We start from the raw sequence: 22881 nt of genomic DNA on the forward strand, positions 1-22881 counted from the left end.
CCTCATCTAAGGGTGGTCAGAACTGACCAGTGAGAGTCCCTCTCCCACTGGGTGGAAACAGACCCTTCCTCTCACCTCTGACCAAGTTTCTCAATCTTTTAATTTTATTTTTTAATTTTTTTAAACTTTTTTTTCATTTTATTGGAATATAGTTGATATACAATGTTGTGTTAGTTTCAGGTATACAGCAAAGTGATTGTTATATGTATATTCATTCTTCTTCAGATTCTTTACCTTATTGTAATTTTTAAAATTATCACCCTCTAAAGAACTTCTTAGATAGTTTTGTCCTTAAGACAAAATCTCTGTTTTGTCTTAATGTCTCTTCTGCCATGAATTGTAATACCACAGATCTGTTTATATATTGTGGCCCTTCATAAACAATTGTCATTATCTAAAATTTTGTCATACCCCAAGAACCAGTTTTTGCCCCCTTAGGGGCAATAACGTCCCCACCAAGAATGCATGAGTAGAGGATCACTATTCTATGTTTTGAAAATACTTTATATCTGAAGTTTAAAATATCAATATACTATTATTAACTGAAAATTTACAGATTCCTCCACTGTCCATTGGCCCAATGTATTTTATGGAGGAAGGAAGGAAGACAGAGAGAAAATGTTGACAGAGCCCCTAACACCTTCCAAGCACTTTCACCTTCACTATCTCATTTCTCCTCCTGAGTCTGGAAGATGAGTATTTTCATTTCATGCTCCATGTGAACTCGGAGAGGTTATGAATTTTCCCAAGGTCACAAAGCTAAAGGGACATGCTCCTGCCTCTTTGATTTCAAAACCCATATTGTTTCTATTCAGTTACCTCTCTGGTAGCCCAGGTTCTTGGGGGTAATTATGGCCGCACGACGTGTGGTCAGAGTCAAGCCTTGATGTGATCAGAGCAGTGCGAGGCCTGGCCTAGCCATCACAGTGTTGTCATGTCTGAAATTGTCCTTGCTAAGGGGAAGTAACCCTGAAATTGCTTTAAAATATATTACTCAAAATGGGAACAGAAACACTGAACCTACAACCCCAGAACCTTGGCAAATCCAGTGTTTCCATTTTTATCAGTTTCCTTCCTTTTTCACCAGTTGTAGACATGGCTTTTACCAAGTGGTAAGCAGAGTTTTTTCTCGTGTGTTTTAAGTTTTGGAGGAGCTTTTGTACTTTTTCCAATAAACTTTTCATCCCTTGGATGGCTATATCATAATTTATTAAAGCATTTTCCTATTTTGAGCATTTTGGTCTCTTATGATTGTCTGTTATTATAAATAATGTTGTAATGGACACCTTCATGCACCTAGCTTTTCGCTTCCTTTGAGTTGTTTCTTCAGGATAAATCCTTGGTAGTCAGACTATACTCCCAAAGTATATGATCGTTTCTAGAGCTCTTGAAAAATATTCCCAAGTTGTCCTTCAAAGGGGTTGTATTCCTGTCTTACAATTACTCAAGCTACATACTAGAATATTTTAAAGCTTTGCTATTCTGGTAGGAAAAAGGAAAAAGTATTACATGGCTGCTAGCATGTGTTTCTTTGATAGCTTGTGAAAGTGTATATTATTCTAGGAGCCAGGGTTATCCTATAAAGTTGTCCTTTGGGGCTGTTGTTACCTTCACCCTATATAAAAACAATGATTATTCTGGTTTCTCCTAGGTCTTCCTCCTCCAAGAGGTCTCAGTCTCCTACCAAAAAGTCAGACCACTCTAAATTTGACCTGGCAACCCATATTTCCAAGCTCAGAAGATGACTTTTATGTTGAAGTTGAGAGGAGGTCTGTGCTAATGAATAGTGATCAGCAGAATATTAAAGTGCCAGGCAACCTGACTTCAGTGCTCCTTAACAATTTACAGCCCAGGGAGCAGTACGTAGTCCGAGCCAGAGTCAACACCAAGGCCCAGGGGGAATGGAGCGAAGATCTCATCGCTTGGACCCTTAGCGACAGTAAGTACCCCATGACGCCCCAGCCTTGCCTGAATGACACTCGGCTGCTGCCGTTTAGACTTAGCTCCCGTCACTTCAAGTCTGCTTCTTAGAAACCATAAAAGGTAGTTAGTTGTGAATGGAGGCTCATTAGCGCCCCCCACCAACACATCAAATCATTTTAGCAACCTGTAATATATACAAACGCTTCATGTGTTTGGATTTGTGGTAATTCAGCCAGGACTGTGCTAAAATTTACCTTTCCTTTCTATAGAGTTACTTATTAAGTAAATTAATAACATGAATAAGGTTTTCTAGGGCTTGTTGAATCTGTTATATGACAGTTTTTAGGATTGTTGCACACAGATGATGATTCATCTAATTCATCTAATCTTAAAAGCCAAAGAACTCTGCTTGAAAAATCTTCAAAACAGACAATTCTTGGCATTACAGTATATATATATACACACACACTTGAGAGTAATATATATTTGAGTGTAATAAAACAACTTTTCTTTCAAAATATTCTTCAGTTCAGGCTTCTCTCAATCTCATATTGGTCATTAAAAAGTAGCTGGAACTTCTAGGGTTTCTTTGTAGAATTGAAAGCTTTTTTCGTCATGAACCAGAGAGTTCTATTTTGATTCACTGCATTAGAACTGTCTGTGCATTTTGGAGTCCTTGGAAAGACTAGGTGTTTCTGGGTCACACCAACCGTCACTTATGCTAGGATCCTGTGGTCTCTTGTCAAATCCCAAAGTCTGAGGTTCTTTTCTGCAGCTGAGTTGCCACCCACCCCCCCTCCCCAGCCACAGGTGTGTAAACTGGCTCTTGTTTTTCCAGGCACTCTCTTCTTGTATCAATAACATGTGGAAGTCTCAACGGTTTTGTCTGTGTTTAGGGATGTCTTCTTCATCTTTAAAAAAATTCTGACATTTCGAAGGTATAGGACAATGCAGAGAATAATACAACAAAAACCTACATTTCTACCACACAGAATTAACAACTCTTAACATTTTGTCATATTTGCTTTCAGCCTTTTTGTGGAAGTAATTCCACAATACAGATATATCAAAATCCTCTTTGACCATCATCCCCAATCTAATTCTCTCCCCCTCTCCCCAGAGACAACCAAAATTATGAGTTTATTATGTATCTTTCCATTCAATGTTGTATGATTTTAATACATTAAGTACATCCATAAGTGTGCGTATGCGTATATAGTCTCCATCTTGCTTTTTGAACATGTCTGCTAAGTGCTTAACATATTTTCTAACAAGTGCTTAATACGGATAGGCCCTATGGACCAGTGGCTAACTACAGACTAATAGGAATCTTATTTCTTCTACTTGAATCTATTTCTTAAAAGCTGTGTGACCTCAGCCAAGTCACTTAATCCCTCTGAGCCTCAATACTTACAGTAAGATTGTTATGAGGAGTCAATGAGTTACTATATGGAAGGGCCTATATCAGTGTCAGCTCTCAGCATTTTTCTGTTTTCCTCAGTATCAAAAACAGTGTAATAGCAGTTTGTGGAGTAACAGAATTTCCGAGGTCTTAATTTAGTTTAAGGATGGCAAATATGTGATGTGTGTGTGTTGCCATTTTCCTGTCTGCAGCCACTTGTCAAGTCTGCGTCGAGCCCACTACCAACCGATTGGAGTTACCCTCTGAGATAACACTTACTAGCCATTCATGGTTTATGAGCTGATATTAACTCTCTCTCGAAAGCATAATAATCAAAGAGTTGGTAATATATCTTAAGTAAAATATTGTTTGTTTGTTTTAAATTTCTAGTTCTCCCTCCTCAACCAGAAAACATCAAGATTTCCAACATCACAGACTCCTCAGCTGTGATCTCTTGGACAATCCTGGATGGCTATTCTATTTCTTCTATTATCATCCGTTACAAGGTTCAGGGCAAGAATGAAGACCAGCACATTGATGTGAAGATCAAGAATGCCACCATCACCCAGTACCAGCTCAAGGGCCTAGAGCCCCAAACAGCTTACCAGGTGGACATCTTTGCAGAGAACAACATAGGGTCAAGCAATCCAACCTTTTCTCATGAACTGATGACTCTTTCTGAATCTCAAGGTTGGTAGAGTGGACAGGTATTTACATAGAATTATTTCTGGAGAGTATCAGAAAAGCCCCACTGTCTTACGATATTTACCCCATATTCGCATCATGTGACATAATGGGCTGGTAGGCGTCACCATCTCTAAAGAAGTCCTTGGAATGAAAATGCCCCTTGGAAGGATAACCCATTGATCTGTTATCTACCATGAAAACTTAGGTGAACTTAGCCCATCAGCACTCCCCATCCAGCAACTGAAGCTCTGAGGGATATGAATGTGATTCCACGCAAAAGGAAGACAGAGGACCCAGCTTAGTGGAGACAGCCCTGCGTGGTGCAGTGGGCGCTCCAGGAACCACACTCCTCAGAACGAACCCTCTTTTAGCTTGGATGACACTGTGGTAGTCCGAGTTTTCTTTTACTTTTCAGATCCAGGTTATGATGTCTCCACGTCCACCGTTAACCCCCACTCCAGAGAGAATAAGCCCTTTGAGATAGAGATCGCTCAGAGTGCCAAGCACACGAGGCCCAGTGTTTGAGATTTTTTGAAATTGAAATATAGTTGACGTAATGTACAATATTATGTTAGTTTCAAGAGCACTACATAGTGATTTGACATTTGCATATATTATGAAATGATCACCACAATAAAGCTGGTAATCATCTGTCTCCATACAAAGTGATTACAATAATATTGACTACATTCCATATGCTGTATATTACATCCCCGTGGCTTATCTATTTCATAACTGGAGGGTTGTACCTCTTAATCCTCTCCAGTGTTTGTGATTGGTAAGACCTCTTGAATGTAATTAGTGAAAAAGGACCCCGGGGGTGGGAAGAACTGCAGCTCCTGGAGAGCCTTCCCTCTGAGGTCTGTCTGAAATTGCACTTCCTTGCCCTCTGTGCTATACAGCTTGTGCAAGGGAATGTAGCTAGAGGGACATTAGAGGGAAATGGTGATTTCTGCAAATTTATAATTCAGACCAGAGTATTTTTACAGAAAATGTTATAGCACTAAAAACTTCTTGGTTCTCTTGAGGCCTACCTAGGGTTTAAGAAATAAAATCAAGCAAGCCCTGTTCTCGGTGCTGATCCTTTGGAACATCTTTGAAATATGCAAGGAATGATGGGTCTGCCAATTATAGAGAATTGTATTCAATAGTTTTCACCTGACACTCTTAATAAATGCATAATTTCAATAGTTACTTGTGTTTTGGTAAAACATGTACAGGCCCTAAATCCAAGTTATAAATAAAATACTAAGAGAAAAATTTTAAGACAAGATGTAACAAAACTAAACAACCCTCGTCATCCCATTTCAGACATCTCTTTATGCACCTATAAAACGGAGATAGAAGGAAAGGTACCAAATCACAAAAGAATAATTGTTAAAAGATAGGATCATGCTCTACATGCTGTTTCTCATAAAAATACATTGAATTTATCTTTATTTGAATTTAAATAAGGGAAAGAAGTGGAGGGGTTATACCATAGTCTTTAATAGTTTATTTTGACCTGAGCCCAAAACTTAATGGTTTTTCCTCTCTCTCTCTTCTTTCCTTCCTTCTTTCTTTGTCGCATTGGTATCCTCAGGTTTTCTCTATCAGCTATTTTTTTTAACATCTTTATTGTAGTATAATTGCTTTACAATGTTGTGTTAGTTTCTGCTGTATAACAAAGTGAATCAGCTATATGTATATATATATATCTCCATATCGCTTCCCTCTTGTGTCTCCCTCCACCCTCCCTATCCCACCCCTCTAGGTGGTCAAAAAGCACGGAGCTGATCTCCCTGTGCTATGCAGCTGCTTCCCACTAGCTATCTATTTCATATTTGGTAGTGTATATATGTCAAGGCTACTCTCTCATTTCGCCCCAGCTTACCCTTCCCCCTCCCCGTGTCCTCAAGTCCATTCTCTACATCTACATCTTTATTCCTGTCCTGCTCCTAGGTTCATCAAAACAATTTTGTTTTTAGATTCCATATATATGCGTTAGCATACGGTATTTGTTTTTCTCTTTCTGACTTACTTCACTCTGTATGACAGACTCTAGTTCGTTTGTTTTTATGGCTGAGTAATATTCCATTGCATATATGTGCCACATCTTCTTTATCCACTCATCTGTTGATGGACACTTAGGTTGCTTCCATGTCCTGGCTATTGTAAATAGTGCTTCAGTGAACACTGTGGTACATGACTCTTTTTGAATTATGGTTTTCTCAGGGTATATGCCCAGTAGTGGTATTGCCAGGTCATATGGTAGTTCTATTTTTCATTTTTTAAGGAACTTCCATACTATTCTCCATAGTGGCTGTATCAATTTACATTCCCAGCAACAGTGCAAGAGGGTTCCCTTTTCTCCACACCCTCTCCAGCATTTCTTGTTTCTAGATTTTTTGATGATGGCTATTCTGACCAGTGTGAGGTGATACCTCATTGCAGTTTTGATTTGCATTTCTCTAATGATTAGTGATGTTGAGCATCCTTTCATGTATTTATTGGCAATCTGTATATCTTCTTTGGAGAAATGTCTACTTAGGTCTTCTGCCCATTTTTGGACTGGGTTGTTTGTTTTTTTGATATTGAGCTGCATGAGCTGCTTGTATATTTTGGAGATGAATCCTTTGTCAGTTGCTTCATCTGCAAATATTTTCTCCCATTCTGAGGGTTGTCTTTTCGTCTTGTTTATGGTTTCCTTTGCTGTGCAAAAGCTTTTAAGTTTCATTAGGTCCCATTTGTTTATTTTTGTTTTTATTTCCATTTCTCTAGGAGGTGGGTCAAAAAGGATCTTGCTGTGATTTATGTCATAGAGTGTTCTGCCTATGTTTTCCTCTAAGAGTTTTATAGTGTCTGGCCTTACATTTAGGTCTTTAATCCATTTTGAGTTTATTTTTGTGTATGGTGTTCTAATTTCATTCTTTTACGTGTACCTGTCCAGTTTTCCCAGTGCCACTTATTGAAGAGACTGTCTTTTCTCCATTTTATACTCTTGCTTCCTTTATTAAAGATAAGGTGACCATATGTGCATGGGTTAATCTCTGGGCTTTCTATCCTGTTCCATTGATCTATATTTCTGTTTTTGTGCCAGTACCATACTGTCTTGATTACTGTAGCTTTGTAGTATAGTCTGAAGTCAGGGAGCCTGATTGCTCCAGCTCCTTTTTTCCTTTCTCAAGATGGCTTTGGATGTTAGGGGTCTTTTGTGTTTACATACAAATTGGGAAATTTTTTGTTCTAGATCTGTGGAAAATGCCATTAGTAGTTTGATAGGGATTGCACTGAATCTGTAGATTGCTTTGGGTAGTATAGTCATTTTCACAATGTTGATTTTTCCAATGAAAGAGCATCGTATATCTCTCCATCTGTTTATATCATCTTGAATTTCTTTCATCAGTGTCTTATTGTTTTCTGCATACAGGTCTTTTGTCTTCTTAAGTAGGTTTATTCCTAGTTATTTTATTCTTTTTGTTGCAATAGGGTGTAGTTTTCTTTTTTTGTGACATCTTTGTCTGGCTTTGGTATCAGGGTGATGGTGGCCTCATAGAATGAGTTGCAGAGTGTTCCTCCCTCTGCTATATTTTGGAATAGTTTTAGAAGGATAGGTGTTAGCTCTTCTCTAAATGTTTGATAGAATTCGCCTGTGAAGCCATCTGGTCCTGGGCATTTGTTTGTTGGAAGATTTTTAATCACAGTTTCAATTTCAGTGCTTGTGATTGGTCTGTTTATATTTTCTATTTCTTCCTGGTTCAGTCTCGGAAGATTGTGCTTTTCTAAGAATTTGTCCATTTCTTCCAGGTTGTCCATTTTATTCACATACTTGCTTGTAGTAATCTCTCATTATCTTTTGTATTTGTGCAGTGTCAGTTGTTACTTCTTTTCCATTTCTAATTCTGTTGATTTGAGTCTTCTCCCTTTTTTTCTTGATGAGTCTGGCTAATGGTTTATTAATTTTGTTTATCTTTTCAAAGAACCAGCTTTTAGTTTTATTGATCTTTGCTCTCGTTTCCTTCATTTCTTTTTCATTTATTTCTGATCTGATCTTTATGATTTCTTTCCCTCTGCTAACTTTGAGGTTTTCTTGTTCTTCTTTCTCTCATTGCTTTAGTTGTAAGATTAGGTTGTTTATTTGAGATTTTTTTTTTTGTTTCTTCAGGTAGTATTGTATTGCTATAAACTTCCCTCTTAGAACTGCTTTTGCTGCATTCCATAAGTTTTGTGTCATCGTGTTTTCATTATCATTTGTTTCTAGGTATTTTTTGATTTCCTCTTTGATTTCTTCAGTGATGTCTTGGTTATTTAGTAGTGTATTGTTTAGCCTCCATATGTTTGTATTTTTTACAGTTTTTTCCCTGTAATTGATATCATAGCGTTGTGGTCAGAAAAGATACTTGATAGGATTTCAGTTTTCTTAAATTTACCAAGGCTCGATTTGTGACCCAAGATATGATCTATCCTGGAGAATGTTCCATGAGCCCTTGAAAAGAAAGTGTATTCTGTTTTTTTTTGGATGGAATCTCTTATAAGTATGAATTAAGTCCATCTTGTCTAATGTGTCATTTAAAGCTTGTGTTTCCATGTTTATTTTCATTTTGGATGACCTCTCCATTGGTGAAAGTGGGGTGTTAAAGTCCCCTACTATTATTGTGTGACTGTCCATTTCCCCTTTTATGGCTGTTAGCATTTGCCTTATGTATTGAGGTGCTCCTATGTTGGATGCATAAATATTTACAATTGTTATATCTTCTTCTTGGATTGATCCCTTGATCATTATGTAGTGTCCTTCTTGGTCTCTTGTAATAGTCTTTATTTTAAAGTCTATTTTGTCTGATATGAGAATTGCTTCTCCGACTTTCTTTTGATTTCCATTTGCATGGAATATCTTTTTTCATCCCTTCACTTTCAGTCTGTGTGTGTCCCTAGGTCTGAAGTAGGTCTCTTGTAGACAGCATACATACGGGTCTTGTTTTTGTATCCATTCAGCCAGTCTATGTCTTTTGGTTGGAGCATTTAATCCATTTACATTTAAGGTAATTATCGATATGTAAGTTCCTATTACCATTTTCTCAATTGTTTTGAGTTTGTTTTTGTAGGTGTTTCCTTCTCTTGTATTTCCTGCCTAGAGAAGTTCCTTTAGCATTTGTTGCAAAGCTGGTTTTCTGGTTCTGAATTCTCTTAGCTTTTGCTTGTCTGTAAAGGTTTTAATTTCTCCGTCGAATCTGAATGAGATCCTTGCTGGGTAGAATAATCTTGGTTGTAGGTTTTTCCCTTTCATCACTTTAAATATGTCTTGCCACTCCCTGCTGGCCTGCAGAGTTTCTGCTGAAAGATCAGCTGTTAACCTTATGGGGATTCCCTCGTATGTTATTTGTTGCTTTTCCCTTGCTGCTTTTAATAATTTTTCTTTGTATTTAACTTTTGATAGTTTGAATAATATGTGTCTTGACATGTTTCTCCTTGGATTTATCCTGTATGGGACTCTCTGCACTTCCTGGACTTATTTCCTTTCCCATGTTAGGGAAGTTTTCAACTGTAATCTTTTCAAATATGTTTTCAGACCCTTTCTTTTTCTCTCCTTCTTCTGGGACCCCTATAATTCAAATGTTGGTGCATTTAATGTTATCCCAGAGGTCTCTGAGACTGTCCTCAATTCTTTTCATTCTTTTTTCTTTATTCTGCTCTGTGGTAGTTATTTCCACTATTTTATTTTCCAGGTCACTTATCCGTTCTTCTGCCTCAGTTATTCTGCTATTGATTCCTTCTAGAGTATTTTTAATTTCATTTATTGTGTTGTTCAGTATTGTTTGTTTGCCCTTTAGTTTTTCTATGTCCTTGTTAAACATTTCTTGTATTTTCTCCATTCTATTTCCAAGATTTTGGATCATCTTTACTATCATTATTCTGACTTCTTTTTCAGATAGCCTGCCTATTTCCTCTTCATTTGTTTGGTCTGGTGGGTTTTTACCTTGCTCCTACATCTGCTGCATATTTCTCTGTCTTCTCATTTTGCTTAACTTACTGTGTTTGGGGTCTCCTTTACACGGGCTGCAGGTTCGTATTTCCCTTTTTTTTTTTGGTGTCTACCCCCAGTGGGTGAGGTTGGGTCAGTGGCTTGTGTAGGCTTCCTGGTGTAGGGAACTGGTGCCTGTGTTCTGGTGGATGAGGCTGGATCTTGTCTTTCTGTTGGGCAGGGCCATGTCCAGCAGTTTGTTTTGTGGTGTCTGTGAACTTATTATGATTTTAGGCAGCCTCTCTGCTAATGGGTTGTGTTGTGTTCCTGTCTTGCGAGTTGTTTGGCATGGGGCATCCAGCACTGGAGCTTGCTGGCTGTTGAGTAGAGCTGGGTCTTAGTGTTGAGATGGAGATCTCTGGGAGAGCTCTTGTCAATTGATATTATGTGGGGCCGGGCAGTCTCTGGTGGTCCAATGTCCTGAACTCGGCTCTCCCACCTCAGAGGCTCAGGCCTGACACCAGGCCAGAGCACCAAGACCCTGTCAGCCATGTGGCCAGTTATGTCGGGGGGAGCTTCTTGCCTTTTGGGAAGTCTGAGGTCTTCTGCCAACGTTCAGTAGGTGTTCTGTAGGAGTTGTTCCACATGTATATGTATTTTTGATGTATTTGTGGGGAGAAAGGTGATCTCTGGGTCTTACTCCTCCACCATCTTGAAGGTCCCCCTGCAATAGGAGCCTCCACTGAAGATGCCAAACTCCACAAGAGCGATAGGTGCAGAGGCTTTTTTTTCAGAGGTTTTGCAGATTGTTTTTTTTGTTTGTTTGTTTTCCTTTGTGCTTCGTCTAGTTTCAGTTTTTCACAGGGTGCTTCATGCAGAGGCCTTGCATCCGGCACTTCACATCAGAGTGTGTAGTAAGAAAATCTCCATCAGCTCTTTAAAACAAGAAAAAAGCCAAAGCAGACACTATGCTCTTTAGAGTTGCAGAGCTTTAAAGCTTTTCTAGGTGGTTAAATTGTGCAGGGAGGTTTAGTCACTTACCCAAAGTCATAGATCTGGTTAGCCATTCTCACTATTACTCGGTAAGGTTCATCTGCTTGGGCCTGTACTTGGAAGTGAAAGTTGAACAAAGGACAACAATTAGTGATTAGCATGTTGCCATTTTAAAAAAATGCCTTTTGCACATTTCTTTGAACTTAGAACAGCCCTGTGAGTCATCTCCATTGAGTTCCAGAAAATAAATGAGTAGCCCAAGGTCACCTAGCAGGGCTCAGGCTGCCATTACACTCCCATTACACTGTGACTTCTCCTGCAGATGGTCTTGGCCTCTCTCTCTACCTAGACTAACCTGCTCCTTCTCCTGTGTTCTCCGGCACAGCCCCAGCAGACCTCGGAGGTGGGAAGATGCTGCTGATCGCCATCCTTGGCTCAGCGGGAATGACCTGCCTGACGGTGCTGTTGGCCTTTCTGATCATGTTGCAGTTGAAGAGGGCAAATGTCCAAAGAAGAATGGCCCAAGCCTTCCAAAACGTGGTATGTCTCATCTTCCTAATAGTAATAAGTGCAAGTCCGCGTATATGCAGAACCTTCATTTTAAAGATGTGGGTCAAAAATTTTACCTGTAAAGCAAATATTTCCCTTAGGCAAGTTTCATCTTTTCTTTGTCTTCCATTATGAAATGGGAGATAAATAGCATGACTATATGATTTCTTGTCCAAATCAGAACAATTCTAAGAATGAAAAGGTTGCTCTTAATAAGTATGCAGAAGACCAAGCCTAAAGCAGGACTACTGCCCCATCAGAAAGAGAATACAGTCATACTAGTAATAAGTCACCAGCGAGGGTAATCTTGTAATATAAAGAACTGAACATTTTTGGTAATGAAGGGCCTAAGGGTAACCAGACCTCAGAGTGACAGGTAATGAAGATTTGCATTAGACCAGTTTTCCCCACATTTCCCTGTTTCCAGTTTCCATTTTGTACCTCTAATATCTCTTTCAATTCTATTATCCCTCCTATATGTATGGATTACATATACGTGTGTATCTCCATTCCTGTGCACCCTTCGGTCTGCAGCCATAGTTCATGGTGCTTGGCATGGCCTCTTTCTTTCATCTAGGAATTTTGACCAGTAAAAAGTTTAGAAAATCATACTTTACCTATAGGCACCCTATTTGAGTCCTTTGCTATACTACAGCCTGAACATTTCTCTAGTTTGTGGTTTCAAGCTCTGTAAAATTAATCTGTACCCACCTTTATTGATTCTGTATATGAAACATTGAGTACAATTACATATTCCAAATGAGGTATACCTTCCTGTACATGAGTCCCTGAGATTCCCTTCAGTACAGAACAAGGGAGGCTCTGTAATCCGACTCCTTGCCAGAGCTGGCTCAACTCAGGCTGTCCCTGTAGAGGAAGGACCAGCAAGGGGGTAGAGAGTGCTAGAGCGCATCACGGTACTGATGCTTTGTCCTGATACCATCAGCAGCCACTGAAACTCAGGAGAAAAGGAGACACCCTGTTGGGTTTTGCTCTAAGCATCAGTCATCTTGGGGCCAGTGTCTGCGCCAGAGTGGGCTTGAGAGATTCTGAGCTTTAGGAAAAGTTAGAGAGAGTGAGTAAGAGCCAAGAATAGACCAAGATGACGCTAGGAAACAAAGCTCTCACAGAGGTGTGTCCTGTGACTGACCCAGATAGGTCTCTGAGCTCTTTTCGAGATCAGAACTCAACACCGGCTCATTCCACAGCAGAGTAGAAACTCAAATGTGACTAACTCAGGGATGTGCTATTTCGTGGCATACATGCCGTTATCCTCCCCTCCCTCACCTCTGCAGACATAACTAATTGATTGTGGCGTGCTTTGCCACTGAGGCCTGTGATCATGCCCATGCAGCTCTATAGGCAGCCACTTCATCTGAGTGGGCCTGTTCAATGAACCCTATTTCCGTTTTCATTCTAGAATTGGATACAGTATTTCTTTTTTCACCCAGTGTGGGTACAAATCAGGACGTATTATGTATCTTAAAATTATGAAAAATCCTGACACAAAACCATTATTTTTCTAGCGGGAAGAACCAGCTGTGCAATTCAACTCAGGAACCCTGGCCCTGAACAGGAAGGCCAAAAACAACCCAGATCCTACAATTTATCCAGTGCTTGACTGGAATGACATCAAATTTCAAGATGTGATTGGGGAGGGTAATTTTGGCCAGGTCCTGAAAGCTCGCATCAAGAAGGATGGGTTACGGATGGACGCTGCCATAAAGAGAATGAAAGGTCAGTGCTTGGACTGCTCGAGTCAGCATTTTACTAGGGTGGGGGGACAGCCTGACTTCCTGTTGAATCTTTCCTCTAAGGTCTTACACTCTTTAAAGAAAAAATTGGCGTGGTGTCAGAGCTGTGACGTGCAACTGAAGGTGATGTTTCCTTTGAGGGTCAGGATGTAAACATGAAGGCATAAGCTAGTTAGATACCACTGTCTTGATTCCTTGGGATGTGAGAATACAGATTCTCTGTCATACCCTGCTGACTTTGGGGGAGCATTATTTTTCTTAATCCAGTGGTTCTCAAAATTGAGCATGCATCCGAATCACCAGGAAGGCTTGTTAAAAAACCAGATTCTTCAGCTCCACCCCACAGTTTCTGATACAGTAAGTCTGGCGCAGGGCCACGGAACTTGGATTTCTGATTAGTTCCCATGTGATGCTGATTCTGAGGCTTGGGAGACCACACTTGGCAAACCACTATCTTCATGGATTATCTGCATCAACATTCCTAGAAATATTGTTAGAAATGCATCTACTTGGGTTTCTCCCCCTCATGGTTCTACTGTATTCTAATTTCTGGGATGGCGCATGAAAAATCTGTGTTTTTAAGCTTGCTCAGTGGCTCTTCTGTACACTCAAGTTTGAAAACCCTTGATGTATGGTCACAGGAACTAGATCTTTTCCAGTTGTGTTCAAGACTGCTTGGGGGAAGAAGAAAAAAAAAAAAAAAAGACTGCTTGGGGCCTATCCATTTAATCAGATCTTCTGAGAAAGCAGAATGACTTGTTCCCTGGCAATACTAGCTGTCTTCTCTTCCGGGTGAAATGACAGTTTAGAAATGACTTGACTGTGAAGCCGCACTGTTGCTTTTACAGCACACAGGCTTGAAAAGTGGCGTATTAGAGCCAGCAATGTAATTACTAGTTTCACTGGGCAGCTCCATAGTAAGGACTCTCTGAGCTTGCTGATGGGTTTTCCTTCTTTTTGACTGCAATATTAAGCCTAAGATGACAATTAACCCTAAATCTTTTCAAATCATCGTTGTTTTCCACATTGCTAGAAAACACTATGTCAGAAAATGAACAAAACAAAATAAACACTGTATTATTTATGCTTAGAGACAGTAATGTTTCTACACACACACACACACACACACACACACACACACACACACACACACACACACACACCCCTTGCTTAGCATCCAGAAATCCCTTTTTCATTTTGCTACTTTAGTTACAGGGAGCTTTAGGAAGCAGTAAAAGTAGTGAGAGGAGAGAGGGTGTAGAACTTTGTAGCATCAGTTTTTATTGGCATCTGACCTGAGCTGATTGTCTATCTCATACCCACGTGAAGAGATAGAATAGCTTAACAGGGCACCAGGGCAGACACTTTTTGCAGGAAAAGTCATGCATGCAAAGAGGGCAGCTACTGACAGCCTTATTATTAAAGAGCTTTGTTTTTTAAATGCTTCCAAGGTATTGACCCTCAGGTCCCTGTGGTATAAACAGGGTCCTCGACTTGGAATTGCCTACTTGTCAGCCTTATGGGTACCCTTAGCCCATATGAAACATTCCCATAATTTCCAAGCATGTTCAGGGATGCACATGGCTACCAGCTCCCTTCTCACCCTTTCCCCCAATGTTATTTCTTCAAAAAGCCATAATAGCATACTGTCACCGACTCAAGGCTGATCAGCCAGTTGTGCACCAGCCAAAGAGCTTTCTCTTCAGCCTGACTGGTGGTTCTCCCTCTGATCAAAGTGCTAGTGGACAGATGGAGTGAAAGGAATAGAAATAAATGTAACTGTTTCCTGATTACCAAGCAACTTCTATGAAAATGTCTTTGAGATTTGAGTTTTTTCAGTAGGACTGGTTTATGAAAAAAGTAAAGCTATCATAATAAAGCAAGGTGTGTACACTACTGGTGATGTTTCCCTACAACTTTGTTTTTATCTCTGAACATATTTGTCTCTGGACGGTAGAGTTAGCTGGGAGAGCCAGAGTCTAAGAATGGACGCAGCTCCATCTCGACCACATCATTTCCCTGGGTATTTGAGAGCTTCAACAGGAAAACTTCAGAGCAGTGCTTCTCAAGCAGGGGTGATTTTGCCCCCGGGGGGACATTTGGTGATTTCTGGATACATTTTCGGTTGGGCTACTGGAATCTAGTGGGTCAGGTCAGAGGTGCAGCTAAACATCCTACTTTGTACAGGACAGCCCCCAACAATAAAGAAGCGTCTGCATTATAGTCATCTCTGATTTCTACACAGTTTTCCAGACCTAATGGTGGCTGAGTGTACCTGAAGGTTCTGGGAAGCAGAGGGGGGACAGTTGTTTCTGAAGAGGTGTAACAGAAAGGGATCACTACTCTTTACTTTCTTCCCAGAGTACGCTTCCAAAGACGACCACAGGGACTTCGCTGGGGAACTGGAGGTGCTTTGTAAACTTGGACACCACCCAAACATCATCAATCTCTTAGGAGCGTGTGAACATCGTGGTAAGATGCTCTTTTCCTGTCTTTCCTGCCAGATTGTTTTTTTTTTTTTTTTAAAAAAAAAAAACAGGCACATTCCATATTGAAATTAGGAAAGACAGTCATGTAAGATTGTTATCTATTTTTTTTTTTTAAGTTGCAGTTTCAGTCTGAATGTCTGGTCCCATTAATAGATCGTGCTGAGATTTAGTATCTTTTTGAAGGTAGATCCCAAGGCTGAATCTTTTGGCCTCTGATGTGGTTCAGCTATTACTGCCCCAAAAGATCCACGGCTCCTACATGCCTCTACCTTTGCTAATCCAGAGGTTTTCTCAGCTACTACTAAGTGGATTGAGGCAGCCCTCAGCACCAGGAAGAGTGAAGTAGATTTGTTCTTGTTAGTTGCCTACCTTTTCATTTTCCCTCCAAACCCAAGGAACTGATATTCTGAATGTTAAATCTGTGAATGCCATTAATCTACTGTAATGTGAAAGCACTGGTGATGCTTAGGTTGAAATAATAATAAGCTTATATCTAATAGTATCAATACTTTGTTTTTATCCAAAACAATGTCCTGTACAATAACACTGAAGTTTTACAACTATCCTATGTCACACATACCCTTAAGTCCAACTTATATGATTAATTCAAGTATTTATTGAGTATTTCCTATTGTAATGCGTGTAATTAGCTGTGAATGAGTAGGTAACAAGAAATCTTTCATGGCTTTACCTCTGCTTGCTACCTGGGTTTGTAGGTCTAAATCTATGCTTAATCTTAATTTCTCATGGAAAAATTTGCTCCAACAAAAAAGCTCCACACAGTAATTATTTACAAACTTGACAACCTCTTGTTGACTTTGCAGCACAAATACCAACAATGGAAAAGAGACTACTTCCTTTTCCTCAATTTATTAAACTAAAAATACTGGTACTTCAAACAATATATCATTCTGTGATCCAATAAGGGTGTAATTCTGAAAGCCAGATCATGTCTCTTAGGTTAAATAATGAAGTCATGACATTTATTTTTGAGCTATTTCCTGAGAACAGTAATCAGCATCGGACAGCAGTAAATGAAAGTTAAAAGAAAAAGAAAAAGAAACCGACAACAGCAGAAGAATGTACATCTTTTAAAATGTTGCTCTCTCGTCACATTATTGGTTGGCTCTTAAAATTTATAATTCAGTAAAGAAGTGAGAAAGCACATTCATACCAGAATTGAAGTATATCTTTCTTTATAGTACAACAAGATTCAGTGCTAGATTTTTTTGTTGTTGAGAATTTCACTTTCTTAGAATATCTTTGAAGTTTACATTCATTCAACATTAAAAAAAAACACAAACAATTCACCTTTAAAAGACAGTAAAACCACTTTACTTTTCATGGGCTCCAAAGATCAATGTTTTTATCAAAGCAGCTTACATTTTATTAAAAAGGAAAAAGGAGAAAGCAATTTGGAATAAAAATAAGACACTGCACCATAGTTTCCTCTAGGAACTATTTTGTTTTATTTTTTTCCTAAAAGGTTGAGTTTTCTGGTTTCTGTAAGCAAAAATGCAATCCCTGACACTAGACTCTGCTGACTAGTGACCTACTCAGCAACATGGTGACTTATTCCAGATTTTAGGGAGGAGCAGAAGGCAGGAGAGAGAGAAAGTTACCTGGTGTGGGTCCTTCTGCTATGGATATTTAATCATTGTTTTTTGATTAAAAAAAAAATAACCTTGGGCTTCCCTGGTGGTGCAGTGGTTGTGAGTCCGCCTGCCGATGCAGGGGACGCGGGTTCGCGTCCCGGTCCGGGAGGATCCCACATGCCGCGGAGCGGCTGGGCCCGTGGACCATGGCCGCTGAGCCTGTGCGTCCGGAGCCTGTGCTCCGCAACGGGAGAGGCCACAAGAGTGAGAGGCCCGCGTACCGGAAAAAAAAAAAAGAAAAAAAGAAAAAAAAATCCCTCAGGAAAAGCTAGATTCATACTGGAATAACATGCCTGGCTCATATTAGGTTCTTGATATTCAATATTGATTGAATAAAAAAATGAAAGGTGATGTGGACTAGCTGTCTTCGATCGTCTGGAAGCAAATGCTTTGATTTCATTCTACTAGTGTCACCGAGTAGGTGACCGGAAGCCCTCTATGTTTGGTAGAGGTGGGGAGGGGAACCCCGAGAGCAAGCACTTTAAGTATTGCAGGAATGATGTCACTTGCCTTCCTCCTGGCCCCAGCATTACCGAGGTTGGTACCACTAGATGTGTAGCTTTACGATAAAACAGAGGTTTATAAGCGTTTCCCGAGAATCACAGCACATCTCAGAAATATCACAGCAGCTTAGGGTTACTGATAAAGTGGTGCTCTCTCCCTTCCCGCACAGGCTACCTGTACCTGGCCATCGAGTATGCCCCCCACGGCAACCTCCTTGACTTCCTGCGCAAGAGCCGCGTGCTGGAGACGGACCCCGCGTTCGCCATCGCTAACAGCACCGCCTCCACGCTGTCCTCCCAGCAGCTCCTCCACTTTGCAGCAGATGTGGCCCGGGGAATGGACTACTTGAGCCAAAAACAGGTTCGTACTGAGGACCTTGCTTTGGACATCTTTCCTCTGAAATCCTCTCTGGAATCAGAGTTTAGATAAGTTTGTACATTTGTTTTTGGTCGCTCTCTCTTCCTTAATTCCTTCTTACAGTCTTCTAACTTTCATATCTTTGCTAATATTCCATCTCTTTATATAGAAGTTCATGCCCAACACTGACGGTATGTTTATCTAGTGACTCTCATCATGTATATTTGGTGAGGTGCCTTCACCGATGTTAGCTTGGCGTGGCTCTAAATAACGCACAATAGCAGAGGCCATTCATGGCAACTGGAAGGTTTCATGACCTGGTTTTTCTCCCAGGTTGCTCCTCCAGAGACATGTGGGTCATTCGGCAGAATCCACTCACTGAGCATTTAGGAGAGGAACTTCAAGGGAACTGGATTCTGGTGACTTTTGAAAACCCCTTTTCACACTGACCTCTCTGTTTCCCAAAGCTCTTGCCCCTAGGCAAGAAACAAAATGGAGTGAAAAAGCAAATGCGATGCTGAAAATGCATGATTTTTTTTTTTTTTAATTTCAGTTTATTCACAGGGACCTGGCTGCCAGGAACATTTTAGTTGGTGAAAACTACGTAGCCAAAATAGCCGATTTTGGATTGTCCCGAGGTCAAGAAGTGTATGTGAAAAAGACGATGGTAAGTTCAGAACAGACGCTGATGAGATCCTTTCCGGGGCACCCCTCCCTCTCCTGATGCCGTTTCTCTTAGAATACCATCTTTCTGTGACGACTGAGGCCTCTGACCATTTTCCCCATTGGATAATGCCCTGGCCCAGCAAACATCCTTTCTCATTTTTGATTCCTAAAATGACTGGAGGGTCCACATTTACCAATGAAGAAGGCCCTGTCACACGTGGCCAAGTAATTGAACGCGCAAGCCTAGTGCTGCAGGGACTCAGGTCTCAATCCAGCCCAGACCCTGAGGTCTGGTCTCACTCAGAAACCTCTGGAGAGCTCCCACAGTCCCCTTTTGCACAGCAAACTGAGGAGGGGGAAAAAGACACTTAATATACCTTCTAAAACATCAAGGAAATCAATTAATGAGGTTCCTAAATCACAAGGATGCTCTAGAGAGAAACTCATAACTTCTAAATGCTCATATAAGATTTCCCTCTTTGCCAAAAGTTCTCTGCTCACTCTTCAAGCCCCAATCAAATCCACTTTCACCTAATGATACCTAGTCTCCTAAACATTCATATTTTATCTTCAAATACAAGCTCCCGGGAGAACCTCACCACAGTGTTAGAAGAGAGAAGCTGGACTCATTCTGCTACTTTTGTCCACCCTAGAATCATAAAGCCCGGGACATGCCACATTCCTGGACATTAGTGCTGTGCCGACAACATGCCACCGCCCTCTGCTTTCCCTGAGCGCGTGGGCAATGCAGGGTGTTGGGCGCGACACACCCTGTAGTCTTTGCACGTGTTGGGTAGGTCCAGTCCACTGGCCTGGCTCTCCCAGCATTACCTGGGCTCAGCTTTCTTGGGATGACTCCAGTTCTTATAACATATAGAGGGTCCTTTTACTTTTGTGGGTACCAAATTGCCTCCTAGCAAGGCTCAGGCTTCTGTGTTTATCCTCAAGCTCAGGTTTCCTTTCTCTTCAATATACTTATTTTAGTTACTGACAAGATAACACAGAAATAATACTCAAGAATGCTTTCTAGAGGAAATGGTCCACAGTTCACAAACTGGACACGATTAATTTATTTTATTCTTTACTTATTGCCTTCCACAGGCATACATTCTTTTCCATAGTTACAATCACAGTGAACCTAACCACTTTGGAACTTTCCACTCCCTTTTTGGATGAGGTTTCGAAGTTAGTCTCCTTTGGTTCTTAGAGACCAACATGCCCCTGGTCCTGTATACTTATTAACATCAGTACTTTTTGGAAGCCAGAGATGCCTCCCTGAGGGCTGGTTTCCAGGCAATATTTTTTTTTCCCCTAAACTCTTCAGATTTGCCCCACTCAAAACAGACTTTTCTCTGGGAAGGAGCTGGGCTGGTCTTAAAGAAGCAGGACCTACCACCACTCATCCATCTACTCTGGCTCTCCCCACTCCTCCTGGGAGCATCCTCCTTAGAATCCTCTTATCTCCATCACAGAATCCCTCTCCTTCCTTCACTCTGGCATGGGTGGGGCGGGGGTTTGCCCCATATGAGGGGAAAGAGAGGTTAACACAGTTTAGCCCCGTAATCCACGCATCTTATTTGGTTGCTTTCCTTAGGCCCCCAAAGCTAAGGTTGGTTTGCTCGGCATTTCATCAAGGGTAGGGATTTCTGTATCTTGGGGAGCTTAGGAGGAGTGCTTAGAGGGGCAGAGCACTGGTAGGGCTCAAGTCTATCTCCCAGTGGAAGGGCAAAGTGTGCAGTGGCAGCATGGGGTCTGGGGAGGAAAAGGACAGGGTGAGGGTAGGGGAAGAAAAGAGGAGGAATTGGAGAGGAGCAAGCTCCCTGCAAGAAGGGTGCAGTATAGCAAGACACCACCAGAGGGCAGAGGAGCCACTTTCTTGGGCCCTTTTTTTTTTTTTTTTTTTTGCAGTCCGCGGCCTCTCACTGTTGTGGCCTCTCTCCCGTTGCGGAGCACAGGCTCCGGACGCGCAGGCTCAGCGGCCATGGCTCACGGACCCAGCCGCTCCGCGGCATGTGGGATCTTCCCGAACCGGGGCACGAACCCGCGTCCCCTGCATCGGCAGGCGGACTCTCAACCACTGCGCCACCAGGGAAGCCCTGGCCTATTATTTAAGTCAGAGATTTTCAATTCCTGTTGCGCCTAGAGTCGTCCGGGGAAATTAAAAAAAAATACAGATGCTGAGTCCTACGGCTTAGGTATTCTGATTCAATTATTCTGGGGAGGGCATCCTGCATCAGTTTTTTGTTTTTTTTTTAAATTCCCCCAGGTGATGCTAATACTGGAAGTGTTGCAAACTAACGTACTTAAGTGATTTGGGGTTTTACTATCATTGATTAATATATCGATCCCGTCAGCATGGATTTATTTATTACTATAATGTTTCATGCTTGTGCTAGGTTTGGGGATAATATTCGACACAGTATTCTCCTTCAAAGAGCTCAGAGACACATAATGAACAATCATAAGAGTGGATGAGGCTAAGGAAAGTGCAGGTGCCATGGGAACTCAGAGGAAGCACACTGAAGCTTTACAGTAAATGTCAAATAGATATTGGAGATGTAAGAATGAGGTGGATGACCTGGAGGATGTGGTATATATAAAAATCGAGAGGCAAAGGAAAGCACGGAAATTTTGGCCACTAAGTAATTCAGTATGGCTGGAGTGTGATGCAGAAAAGAGGGAGAGTTAAAATGCAAGGCTGGAACTTTCCAAGGGAGTGGCAAGTTCCAAAACGGTTAGGTTCACTGTGATTGTAACTATGGAAAAGAGTGTATGCTTGTGGAAGGCAATAAGTAAAAACTAAAATGCAAGGTTGGAGTTAAAACACAAGTGGGGATAAGGTCCTGAAGAGCTTTGGATGCCAGCTAAGGATCTGGGGACTCACCTAAGCATTGGGGATCTTGTGACAACAGGGACATTAAAGAACATTAAGGAAAGGAACCACATGGTTGTACTTGCCATTTAGAGTGATTGTGGTGTGGAGAACAGGTCATTAGGGGGCGAAACTAGAGGCTGGGAGGTCCGTGGAGAGGTGGTTTCATCAGGCGGGAGATGATGGTGGCCGGCACCAAGGTGATAGCAGTAGGGACAGACACATGTGGGCAGATCCAAAAGCAGTCAAATAAAAAAAAAAAGGAAGAAGTGTGCATGGAAATCAGTCATTAGGAAGTCCGGGGTCCGAGGTCAGCTGGTTGGGAGTAAATGAAAGCAAAGACCAAACAGGAAACGGAGACAACTCTTTCCATTCCATAGCTGTGAAGGGGAAGGGAGAAAAACAGGTGACAGTTGGGGTGGGGCGGACATAGAGAGAAGGGAGGCGTGGGTGTTGAGGAGAACACTGAAGATGTAGATGTGAGAAAGGATCCTTTTTTAAAAAAAGACTACATTTTTTAGAGCAGTTTTAGGTTCACAACAAAATGGAGAGAAAGGTACAGCGATTTCCCATATACTCCCTACCCGACACATGCATACCCTCCCCCATCATCACATCCTCTGGTACCTTTGTTACAGCCAATGGACCTGCACTGCCATGCCATAATCACCCGAAGTTTATAGTTTACGTCAAAGCTCACTCCCGGTGTTGTACATTCTATGGGTTTGGAGAAATTTATAAGGACATATGTCTTTAATTATGGCATCTTACACATTTTCACTGCCCTAAAAATCCTGTTTTCTGCCTATTCACACCCCAAACCCGACCCCACCCCTAGCAACCATGGATCTTTTTTGAGAAAGGATACTTTTATATGTAAACCTTAAAGTACAGGACAACCATTTGGGATTTATGGTCAGAAAGAGCTTCAAAATAGTGCCAGTAAATAAAGAACTGGGAGAGAATTTCACATTCAGGAATAATCCTTGGGATCCAGGTCAGGGCTGGTCTCATGGAAGGGGAGTCTGGGAGAATGCCTGGTTTGAGGGGGGCTGAGAAAGATCCCCTAAATACTCCTGATTTTGCCCCACC

General features: G+C 41.2%; 1 protein-coding gene across 2 annotated transcripts in view; it reads left to right on the forward strand.

Moving 5' to 3' along the window:
- The window catches only part of TEK (TEK receptor tyrosine kinase), a 102649-nt gene that overhangs the window by 73187 nt on the left and 6581 nt on the right, over positions 1-22881 (forward strand). For both annotated transcript variants that reach the window (XM_024754646.1, XM_024754653.1), the window contains 7 exons: positions 1652-1939; positions 3716-4015; positions 11329-11483; positions 13019-13229; positions 15608-15718; positions 18064-18254; positions 18805-18918. In XM_024754646.1, coding sequence (XP_024610414.1) covers positions 1652-1939; positions 3716-4015; positions 11329-11483; positions 13019-13229; positions 15608-15718; positions 18064-18254; positions 18805-18918 — 1370 coding nt within the window. The remainder of the gene's footprint in view (positions 1-1651; positions 1940-3715; positions 4016-11328; positions 11484-13018; positions 13230-15607; positions 15719-18063; positions 18255-18804; positions 18919-22881) is intronic.

Source organism: Neophocaena asiaeorientalis, unplaced genomic scaffold, assembly GCF_003031525.2.
Source record: "Neophocaena asiaeorientalis asiaeorientalis breed wild unplaced genomic scaffold, Neophocaena_asiaeorientalis_V1.1 scaffold379, whole genome shotgun sequence".
NCBI lineage: Eukaryota > Metazoa > Chordata > Mammalia > Artiodactyla > Phocoenidae > Neophocaena > Neophocaena asiaeorientalis.